Source organism: Thalia democratica, chromosome 6 (assembly GCF_965202585.1).
Source record: "Thalia democratica chromosome 6, ktThaDemo2.hap1.1, whole genome shotgun sequence".
Classification (NCBI taxonomy): Eukaryota; Metazoa; Chordata; class Thaliacea; order Salpida; family Salpidae; genus Thalia; species Thalia democratica.
This window is the reverse complement of record NC_139170.1, coordinates 59,053,330-59,065,533: the sequence shown is the minus strand read 5'-3', so window position 1 is coordinate 59,065,533 and position 12,204 is coordinate 59,053,330. Positions and strand designations below refer to the sequence as shown.

Genomic DNA, 12,204 nt, shown 5'->3' with positions numbered 1-12,204 from the left:
CAACTGTTCTTTATCAGTCATATTTTTTGTAAGTCTGTAATTATAATTGATGTTTGTAAATGTGAGCTACTTAAGTATGAGATTAGGTTTTTACCATACTCATCAAAGGTCAAGCTTTTTCCTGCCATTTTAAGCCTGAAGATTGAAGAACTTGGTTTTAGTGATAAGCATACTCTTTTAGTCAATATGACTTCAATGTAAAGACGCTTATTCTTGACAGCATCATTGATATCACTGACCATGTAATGAGAAACTTCATTAGATCTGGTGAAAGAGCCAGGAGGCTTTTGTTTTTTTTAGAAACTCAATGTCACGAAGTTTTTTTTTCCCTGTATGTATATTAAGCCCTTCCTTCTTACTGTACCACTTTTCTTTGTACTTTTTCATTTTCACATTCCATTCAGCACAAATGACCTGTATGTCATGTACAGGTTTTTGCCACTTCTTAGTATTTGCAAGTGTATCAGTATGCAACAAGTCAAAACTTTAGTTTAATATTACATTCCAGAAGACAGTACTGAAATTATTTTTACCCCTAATTTGTAAACCATGGTTGAGAAGTCAATCACTATGTTCCTCATTTAAATTGCTAATAGGAATTTTGTCTAGTTTTTCCATCATCTCATTACTAACTGTTGAAATTTTCAGAACTGATCCTTTATCAATACCAGCATTTGGTCCAAAGCCAAAATTAGCTCCCTTCTGAACTGCTAAACCATGAGAAAATACCCTGAGAAAAAGTCTCAGGATATTTTCAACTTCAGTTTGGTACTTGTTGAGCCATTCATTTAGAAAATTAATAATACAACTTTTTGAGATGTTTGCCAAAATACTTTGGTCGATATAAATGAAACAACACATTCTGAAGTTTGCAATAAGTGGTGAGGTTGAAGAGTGGTCATGTATTTATACAGTTTTTGAAAGACAATTGTTGAGTACATAGTATTTGTATCAAGCAAGATTGCCATTAATGAACTTGTTAAATGCATACCCCCATCAAACCTGTAGCACAAAATATTGGTTTTAAGATGTTCATACTTAAAATTTAAGCATTTTTTTAGCACCATTATTACTAGTTTACTGTTTTCCCTTATATAAGTGCATTTAATTGTTTGTTATTGGTATTTTTATAAAACATGCAATAATTCAAGTTCATTACTAATATAAAATACGTTTAAAAAGAATCCAAGTAATGTTTAAACAGATAAAACAATTATTTTCAAAAATTTTTTCTTAATTTTCAAACAACTTTTTGTCAAAAAATTTTACAATTCTCAAACCTAAAATTTTTGGTAGCTAGCTTTAGGAGTGAGACAACTCAACCAAATATGTTTTTGAGTTTTGAACACAATTCAGAACCATTTTTAGAAGTTTATAAAAAAATATTTAACTAACCCTCCTACTATCATATAGATTATTTTTTTTTAGAATTCTAAGGCTACTGAATTTTAGTTAAATTAAAATTTTTGAAATTATGTTTTACTTCTTAAGCTTTTGTCCTTAGGTTATTTTTATGAATCATGTTTAAGCAATCAAGCATGATCATCAATAAGTTTATTTTGTCTTTGGCTTTCAATACCTTTTTATTACTAAATCAAGCTAGTTTCATGTAAATCTGGCTGACTTTTTTGCTAAAATTAATTGCAACACTGTAAAAGTAACAGGTTAGAAATATAACCTAGTAATTGAAAATGTAGGCTATAATAACATACTGGAAAAGTTTAGAATTTTGAGCTAAACTTATTAAAAACTGGTTTTAAACATTTTTATGTGTGAAATGATGAATTTTAGATGGTATTGGAATATATATATCTTAATTATAATTTTATTTTTCTCTAAAGATATTAAAGTAGCATTACAGTAGTATATTCACACTTTATTTTAATTAAGTGCAATAACATTTTTAAATTTAATTTTTTACTAAAAATAAACAATTTAACTTTACTTTTAAAAACCTGGAAGAGTTTTTAAGATACCAGTGGCCACGCTGAAATAATGACTCTTGTTAATAAAGGGCTTTTACTGAACTGACCAAAAAGCAGTTATTTAGAATTCTAAACAGGCAGCCCTGTAGTTTATAGTTTTGTACCAAAAATTTAGCTTAAATTAAAATATCTAAAAAAACTTGTAGTTTTAAAAACTTAGACAAATATTCAAAAATCTGATGCAATCATGTTAAACAATTATACTAGTAAAAAATATAATAACAAAAAAGTTTTGAACTACTCTCTCCCTCAAATTCTTTTCTAAGTTTAAGAGTAAAACTTTTGAAACAATTTTTGGTTGTTTTTTTTAGAGGCTACCAAATTCTACTTTAGACCTTTAAAAAACAAGATGGCAAATTTCAATTTACCTTATTGAAAAACCTGGAACTTTAAAACTTAACTAAAGAAACTTGTATATAATACATTTTGTAAAAAAAAAAGAATCTGAAACAAATATCAAAAAATACCTTGATATAAAGGTTTAAAAATTTTTATACAAGATTTTGATTTGTACTTACAGTTTGATTATTGAAAAATTATAGGCAGATATGCCACACACTCAGGATATTCAGAATTTGGTTTTAACTTAGACTGGCTCATGATAGTTTTGTTTGTTATACAGGATTGCCAAAAAATTTAAATTTTTGAACAAAAAATACTAATAAACCTAAAATCTTAATTTTTTTTTACATTTTAAGTATTGAAGCTTCAATAACTTACAAAAATTATATCAAATATAATAAATAAATCTATCATTAGAAACATTTTTAAAACAACACATTTAAAACAGTACAGTATCTTTTCCAAATTGTTATACAATTTAAATCATTTTTTCAAGATATGCTTTAATTTTATAGAAAAAATGAAAAACACTCATTGTTTAAAAAACTCAAAAATATTCAGAAAACCTGAATAGAAATCCAAAAAACTTTTGGCAACCTAATTTATAAAAAACTCAGATAGTTTAAAGATTTCTGAAAATCACAGGCCAGTCTTTTTCTAGATAAAAAATAAGTTTTGATTTAATAATAAGCTATTTTATAAACAACTTTGTTGAAGAACTTGATTATGATAACTTTTTTAAGGATATAAAAGGTTACTCAGGAAACTTAACTTAAAAAAGTTGAAGTTCACTCAAAATAGTTTTTTGACTCAGAGTGAGGAAACCCTGTATTAGTCTTTACTTCGTAAAAAGAGAACTTTTTATCCAAAGCTTATTTTCCGTAAGAGCTTGTCAATGCTTTAAATTTTATGTCAAAATATAATTGTTAGTTATAAAAGTTAAATGTTAGTTAAGAAATTTCTTAAAACATTATATTTTGAACAAACTTTTCAAATATGAAATTTCGCTTAGAAATAACTAATAAGTATATATAATGATCACTGGATTTTTATATTGCAACATCAAACTCAGAGATTTTTGACATTAGAACCCCATCAGGCCCCGCAATATACAAAACAAATTATTTTCAGAGGTTTATTTTTATAAAACATATTTAATTAGTGTTACAGAATTTTTAGGTATCCCTTTACTATAAAACAGTTTTATACCTCAAATCAGGGTTTCCCATTTTTGCAACTTTTGCTATCAGATGGAAATAAATAGTGAGGAGGCAAAAAAAAATGTAATTAATTAAAGGGGAAAAAATATTTTATAAACCTTTGCAAATTAGGAAATTATGAAAATGGGTTTAAGAAACGTCAGTTTAAACTTTCTTTTCTTCTAAAAAAACAAGGAAAACTAGTAATTTAAAAAGCCTGGAAGAAAATGTAAAAATATAGTAGAGTTTATAGAAATTAAGTTGCCACTTCAAAATAAAGAAATGAATAAACACCTTTTTTTAACTAATATTAATTAATAATTTCCAAGATTAATAGTTTTTGTATTTATTTACTAATTAAGTTATAAGTTATTTGTTTTAACTGAACAATTTCACATTTTGGTGTGTAACTTAATGACCAAAAGGTCAATCTATACACCAGGTTCTTTGACCAAAGTACTTCTGTATTGTGTCAATAAACTAAGCTAGATGATATCTATTATCTCTTATAATAAATTGATGAAAACTGATATTCTGTCATTCAAATATTAGTGCCATAGGGGGTCCACCTTTATTTTTACAAATTGATCCTGTTTTGTACAGTTTTATCTTAGCTATTAGACATTTTTAAGTAAAAAATAAAATTCAAGGTAGCTTTTAAGATACAATCTAAAACAGTTAGAGGTTCCTTATAGAAGAAGCAAACTAAAAAAGCAAATAAATAAATTTTACTAAAAATATTTCATCTTCATTTTTTAATCAATATTGTTCAAACTTTCATAGTAAATCTATTACTAATGTTTAAATATATTATATGCAGAAATTACTTTTATTTGGAAAAATAAAAAAAAATAAAAACCTATTTTTTTTGTTTTTTCTTACAATAAGTTTTCATTTTTAGTTTTTCTTTTAATCTCAAAACATAGTCTTTCTAAAAAATTGAGGTCTTTAGCTTAAATAATAAAGTAGAAGATATGTTTTTAGTGTATTTTTAATTTATTTTTGGAAATAAACCCTAAAAATATTTCCATCTATATATTTGTATTGGGAACTTTTTCAAAAATTACAATATCTAAAATATATAATAAAATTTTAAAGTTCTACACAAACTGGCTTGTAGCTTATACTTAAAGCTTTCATATAAAAGTCAAATTTATTTTATGTTAACAGTTATTGGACCTCCCCCTATGACTTAAAAATTATATAATATAAAGTTAATATATAATTTAAGTTATTGACTACATATAAACTTGCAAAATTAGTATACCTTTTTTTGAAAATATTTAATTAACTAGCAGAAAGTTACTAATTAGGTCATATTTTCAGGGTTCCTATTACATTGTAAAACACTAGAAAATTAAAGTTTCACAATAAACCATATCATTTTACTTTTTTGCATAGTGAGTGGTCGACTGTTTTTTAATCAATTACATCAGGTATTCAACATAAATACACACTTTTGCCACAATATACTTTTGGGAACCACTTAGTTCCAACCAAGGCTAAGGGCTAGAGGTAACAGTGACAGTAAATAAAAGATTATAATATTTTTTAATTGGATGAAAGATGTGATTATGCCATATTTTACTTAGCTAATAGATTTGAAGCAAAGTTTTTTAACTTAGTTCTCAACTTGATTAATATAAAAACAAGCTTAAAATCACTTTAAAATAAATTAGAATTTAATAAATTAAAATTAGAATTGATGAAAGCTGATGTTCTGTCATTCAATTATTAGTGCCATAGGGGTCCACCTTAATTTTTAATTAACTAATGAATTATTATAAAATATTATTTAAAGATTAAGCTATACCTTTAGCTAGTGGTCCTCTAGTTTTTACAAGTTTGTTGACATTTGGAATCTTAAATAAAAATTACACACCAGATGATTAAGTAACATTTCTTTGAACCAACCTACTTAAGTTCTGATCTGTTTGTATTTTTGTAGATAGATTTAAGTAACTTAAAAGGTTTAAGTTATCAAAAAAAGTATTTGTTAATATTTTTACAAGCAATCTATTTTTTCTACCTAACTTCTTTACAATCATTTTACTGGCTTTAGGAAATATTGGCTAAAACTAAACAAGTGAACACTACCAATAGATTCTTGTACGACAGATAATATTTGAAAAAAAAAACAACATTGAAGTTTTTGAAAAATATTTGACATTTTTCTCTGTTTTGTATACATAAATGTTTCCTACATTGTTTTTATAAAAAATGGCTGATATGAGAACTAATTTAAAATTACAAGTTTTGCAAGAACTTAATCTTTTTAACAGAGAGCTGTAAATAATATTAAACTTTATACATATATGCAATTAAGCATACATTTTAATAACATTCATTAAAATTAGTAGAATTTTAATCATTACTCTTTAATTAAAAACTAAAAAAAGTTGTTTTGAGTCTATCAACATTTCAGACTCACTTATATAAGTATGAATGCGATGAAGAAGCTTTTTTTCCTCTTCCTCAAGATTGCCTTCTTCTCATTGATCTTCATGGACAACTTCCGGGTTTCAAAATCATTTGACTACGATTACGTCACCATTGGCTCCGTTATCAAACTGGCCAACAAGCAGCACCACAAGGCAAGACTGCACAGCCACGAGGTCAAGTACGGATCAGGAAGCGGTCAGCAGTCAGTGACTGGAATGAAAAAGATGGAGGACTCAAACTCATACTGGCAGGTAAGGTCACCACAAGGTGGTGAGTTTCTACCGAGGGGAACCCCCATAAAGTGTGGCAGCCAGGTCCGCCTTACCCACCTCAACACCCAGTCCAACATCCATTCCCACCACTTCAGGGCTCCCATCTCCAACAACGCCCTTGAGGTGTCCTGCTTTGGCACGGACGGCGAGGGAGACCAGCTGGACAACTGGACCGTGGAGTGTTCCGGTTCGTGGCTGAGGGGACAGTACGTGGCGTTCAGGCACACTGAGACCGGCAACTACCTGTCCATGTCGGATCAGACTTTTGGGAGGCCCATCAGTGGTCAGCATGAGGTGTGCGCTTCGGGCAGTCTGAACAACAATGCAAGGTGGAAGACCATGGAAGGCGTCTACATCAAACCTTCTGAATAAACTATGGGACACTTTTATATTAATTTGATTTTGGTGAAAAATAATAGTTAAATATCACAACCATAAATAATTTTTCAATGGGTTCGGTTTTTTAATGTTAATTAAACAGTTCTGCCTTACACATACCATAAGTTTAAAAATATATGTTTTATATTATTAATTCTTCATTTTTAACTTTATGTTCACTATTTAGTTTACTTTAGTTTTACTAATGCTTTTTTGTTACCCTTAATTAAAACAAGTTGATAGAAAAAATCCCTCTGTTAGTAACAAAAACCAATATTTATTCAAAACTTGTCTATAATCTGTTAATGATTGCATAGTATTATTTATGCATGCCTTTTTTTAGTACAATTTTTATATGTTTTTTTCATTCCATGTTATTCTATGTTACAAAAATTTTTGTTGTTGTTAGATGTTTTTTATTTTTGTTTAAACTTTCTAGATTATATAAATTTTTGCTCCTTGTTCCTAAATAAAAAGTTATGTACTAGAATAGCAGTCGAAAAATTCTTTTGGCAATTTATAAGTTTATTGCTTTTGCAGTTTTAATTTGGTGTTTTGACATTCTTTTTTATTATTTATTAAACGTTATACAAAAAACCTAATGTTATAGTTATTATAACTTATTTTGTACAAAAAGGTTAAATTATAGGTTTAAGTTAATCTATTTGAGAAATAAATAATTATTTTAATAAATGGTATTATTATTACTTTTATGTGTAAATTTTATGAATGATAGTCAACTTGATGTATAAACAAATATTATTTATAAAAGTAAGATTACTGGGGTTTAAAAGTTTCTTAGACTAGTTTAAATGACCAATAATGCATTTGGAATTAATGTAGACTCCAAAACGGTTTTAAAGGGTTATTTTTTATAACAGATAATATATTAATCCCATGCAAAATGTTAAGACTCCGAAATTTACCAAACAAATGCAGTACATCCCTAAAACTCCTTCCTACATACACCAGCCAATCACATCACTTTATTCCAAACTTCAACCAACCAGCATCTAGCATCCACACATCACCAACCAACCACAACTCGATAAAAAACCTGCCAGAGTACGGTCTGCATTACGAGCCTTCGTGGGACGAAAGCATAATAAACTGGTTCGTGGACAGCAAGTTCGTCCAAGCCACCGAAAACTTGCTGGTCCAAATCCACGACTTGTCGGGCCTGCCGTGGTGGGCCACGATAGCGCTGTCCACTTTCGCCATGAGGTCGCTGATAACAGTACCGCTGCAGTGTTATTCATTGAAGCAGCAAGCCAAAGTCGTTCCGTTCAACCAAGCTTGCCAGGTGATGCAGATGAGGCTGGCGGAAGAAATCAAGAAAGAAGCAGAACTGAACAACTGGGACGTCAGGACCAGAAGGAGACAGTTTGTGTTGAACACTATGAGGCACCGGAAGGAGCTGCAAGAAAAACTGAACCCTCCGCCTATTTGGAAGAGGTATGTGGTCCCGTGGGCGCAGATACCACTATGGGTGGGAATGTCTTTCGCGCTGAGAGACATGTCCCTTTCTATAATGAAAAATACTGAAATAACGTCTAAAATGATGGAAATTCACTCACAGTTGAGTGCAGAAGGCTTGTTCTGGTTTCAAAACTTGTGTCACACAGACCCGTACTTTTTATTACCATTATTAACGTGCACTGCAAACCTGTTTGTTATCAACATGTACGGGTTGAGGCAACGAAGCAAGCCTTTATACTACTTTCTCACTTCGCTGAGCGTACTGATGGTGCCAGTGGCTTGCAAGATGCCCGCAAGCGTGGTGCTGTATTGGTTCACTTCCAGTTTGTTCGGTGTTTTTCAGTCGAGTGCGTTGAAGACTGACGGGGTTAGGAAGTTTCTCGACGTGGGGAAATACCAAATTGTTCCAGGTCCTCCTCCGCCTCAGAATAAATCCCCTGAATGAAAACTTGATAAATTAAATTGGTAGTGATTTAATAGGACCGTTTCGAGCTGTGTTTTGCAGTATTGATAGCAAGTTTTAGTCTAAAGAATTTGTCATTAAATGTCACTAGAGTTGCACTCTAATTTACAATAATTAAACAAAGTTAAGCTATTAGACAAAATATGTTGTGTAAGGTTTAAAATTTCCAACATACATCTTATTAGGAAATAAATAGGCTCAACCATATATTATATGTAAAAACCTTCTTTTAGGAAATGATTCATTGTTGTGAAAAATGGTTTTATTGTGTTGTAAAATTATAAAAATAATGCTTGAAAATCTGAGAATGTTTAATTATTATTTTACTGAAATAATAATATGTTATTTAATTGTACCTACAAGTAGTAAGTAAAGAAGTTTGTAGTTATAATAAAAAATTGTAGATATATTTCAAGTTATTCACATGAAAAAAATTATTATTTTATTTATGTGTATAATTGTAATATAGTGTATTAAAAGAACTAATTTTACTAACTACAGTTAATCGTGTTCAATTTAATTTTTTTTTGATAAATAGGGAATGAAGAGTTTCATAACTAATAAATTTAATTGTAAGTTATTTTAAAGTGTGTTGTGAGACCTACTTAGTCTTTTAAAATAATAGTTTTAACTTGTATACAAAAATGATAATAGAACATTTAAACGTTTTAAAGCTTTTATATACTTATAGAACAAAAAACATCGGCGAAAGTCTGCAGAACAGAAGTCCGGACTTTCGTTTGCCGTGAGACAAGCTCAAATTTAACAAAAGGGTTGATCATGCCAATTCGATCATCAGACCACAAGTTTCGGTAGACTGATACCGGTCTCAGTCTACTGAAACTTGTGGTCTGATGATCGAATTGGCATGATCAACCCTTTTATACTTGTAGAATGTATACTTATTATTTAATTATTCTATTCAGGAAACACCATATAATTACTGTACAACGAAAAATTAATAAGTTTATCTTACAGTTTCTTGCTTACATCTTGTTATTTTTTCTGTTTACTACTAAGTTTGTAAACAGTGATGAGCGTACGAATAACAAAACAAATTCCGTCAAAACACTATACTTATATATCTACTTGTAGAATTTTAGATAATGGATACATTATACTTATAAATGGTTCAAACGGCTTGAAAAGTTTATTAAAAGTAGTCCTTAATATTAAGATTTTAAAATCTTGTGAGCTATAAGTGTGTAATTTCAGAAATAATAACATTGTCAAAGCTATAAAACTATAATTAAAAAAAATAAGTTTTCCTATTAACTCAAATATGGTATTTTACAGGTCTTAGTTAAATTATCTGCAAGTTTGAGTAACTTATAAAACTACCAGATGAAGTCACTGCAATTCTAAGTTTAATTGAACAATTATGACTTCTACTTTTGTTTATTCAATATGTATACTTTTTACTCTTTGATTTATTTTAAAGTTTTGTGTAATTGTTATAGCTTGTGACTTTAATAAAGTGGGCAATATAAAGAAAGTGGTTGTAATTTTTTACTTCTATAACAGAGAAAAGCAGTAATAAACCGCTCTTTTAATCCTAGGAGTTAATACAAACTGTAGTGCAAAACAAACTATAGAATACAAATTTAATTTACTGTATTTCTCATATCTTAACAGCAATAAAAGTTCTCTCAAGATATATGAATTCATAGAAGTATAAAATTAGAATTTTATTAGTTTTCATATGACTAAAGTGTTCTAGTAGTCTTCTTTAGGATCTAGCCACAGCAAAAGGAAGAAATCCTTTGCTGGCCAGAGTGTTTACACTCTTGCAAAAATGTGATCTAAATCGTATCTAAACAAAAATATGCAGCAAGTTACTTACAAGCGAAAAAAAAAACTTATAAGTTTTGAAGATAGATTTTAAATTTGTTATTCTGCATCAATTTGTTTTAACCCAAAAAGTATGTCGCGAGCCAATAATTTTTGCCCAATCACAGCATGCAGATTTTTGGTCTGTTATTACTAAACATAGTTACTAACAACAGTTGTTTTGCTGGTAGTAACTTTACTAAAGATTAAAGAAATGGAAGATTATTAGAAAACCTTTTAGTCGTCTTAAAAATCTAGTTTGATGTGAAAAATAGAGATAAATTTTTTATATTGGATTTTAATCTTAACCCAATTTTAATTTATAGTGTAAAACTAACAACAATTTTCAAAATCATACTAGCAAGTTTTTATTTTAAACGTGTACTTTTGAAAACCTTTTGATTAATTAAAAAAATATAAGAAAGAGATTATGCTTCAATAAAAAGCAGTAATTGTAACAATTTCAAAAAAAGTTTTGTTTTTAAGACTTCATTTCAATTTAAAAAACACCAGCATTTTATGTACAAAAATCATATTTTTTAAGAAAAAATGGTTGTGTTATTCATTGAACATTAAATTAAAACAGTAATTCTAAAATATTCGACTTTTCCAAGACTTAAAAGTTTCTTTGTTCGTTAAAAAAATTCTAAGAAGCTTAAATATTTTTATTACAGAACAAAAACCTTTTATGATATTACACGCCATCTTGTACGAAGAAATTTATGTATACACACTCTTACTTGTGAATACCCTTATATATAAACTTTTATTGCACCTAAATTCAAGAACATTGATTATTTCATTAGTCCTGTCCTGGACAAGTATCTACCTAGGACTGTATCTGTCCTAAGCTAGACATAAAAAGGTACTCGTGGTGTGTGACTTAAAAGCAGTAAGGTTCTTTGTGCCCCAGGTCCTAGGACCAAATAATTTAAGCGTTTTTGTTTCAATTAACTGAAAAAAATTAAACATAAAACTTATCAGATACTACAAAATAAAAACAAATTAAAGCGATTGGATTAAACTTTAAATACTGAAATAAACATATATATATTTTAATAACAACTCTTACTAGATTTGTTTTTTTCAACCTACTTAAACAAATTCTAAGTCTAATTTTACATGAAGTATCATAAGAAGTATCATATTTAAAGAAATATCGAGGTTTTTTATTAGACAACTCCCACACCAAATCTTAAAAGTATGTTTTAAATACTGTTGTTTTTTTTTTTTTAATTTTACTTTTTAAACACACATTTCAATATACTCAATACTCAATAATATTTTGAAATGAATTTTTTTTTCGTTCGGTATATTTTATCTACATTTATAACTTTCACTGTAATCGTAACAAAGTCTTAACGATAAGACTAGCCATGGAATATTTTTTAGCAATTCTAAAAAAACTATAACTAGTTTAAAGTTTAATACTTAGCACTGGGTTATTTGTGATAATTTAATTTTTTTTATCTCTCTTAAATAGTTTTCTTGAAATAACTTTGTTTCTAATATTTTCCTTAATAAAGCAGTAATTGTATTTTTTAAAGTTGAAACATTTAGCTATTCTGTAAGTAGATTCTTTTACTACACATTTTTAATTTGTTTTTATCTATGTTTTTTAGAACTTGACTAAACTTTGATAGCCAGTTAATCAAAAAGTTTACAGTAATTATATTTTTCAACAAGTCTATTTTTTGAACATTTCTTTAAAACAGGTTTTTATCTTACAACTTTACAGTTTTACAATGACATCTCCCTACTTTCTTCACAATAAACAAAACAAGACAAACGAACAATTACTTCTTAATGTTTCT

At 28.4% G+C, this 12,204-nt stretch overlaps 2 protein-coding genes across 2 annotated transcripts; both read left to right on the top strand.

The window, feature by feature from the left end:
* The first annotated feature begins 5,955 nt into the window (after positions 1 to 5,955).
* Positions 5,956 to 7,008, top strand: LOC145837766 (stromal cell-derived factor 2-like). The gene has a single exon (XM_082945208.1). It carries the CDS (start codon positions 5,968 to 5,970, stop codon positions 6,610 to 6,612), a length of 645 nt encoding a protein of 214 aa, XP_082801334.1. The 5' UTR covers positions 5,956 to 5,967; the 3' UTR covers positions 6,613 to 7,008.
* A 514-nt stretch (positions 7,009 to 7,522) lies between these two features.
* On the top strand, positions 7,523 to 8,748 carry LOC145839262 (cytochrome c oxidase assembly protein COX18, mitochondrial-like). Its single transcript, XM_082946859.1, has one exon. It carries the CDS (start codon positions 7,523 to 7,525, stop codon positions 8,540 to 8,542), a length of 1,020 nt encoding a protein of 339 aa, XP_082802985.1. The 3' UTR covers positions 8,543 to 8,748.
* The last annotated feature ends 3,456 nt before the right edge of the window (positions 8,749 to 12,204 follow it).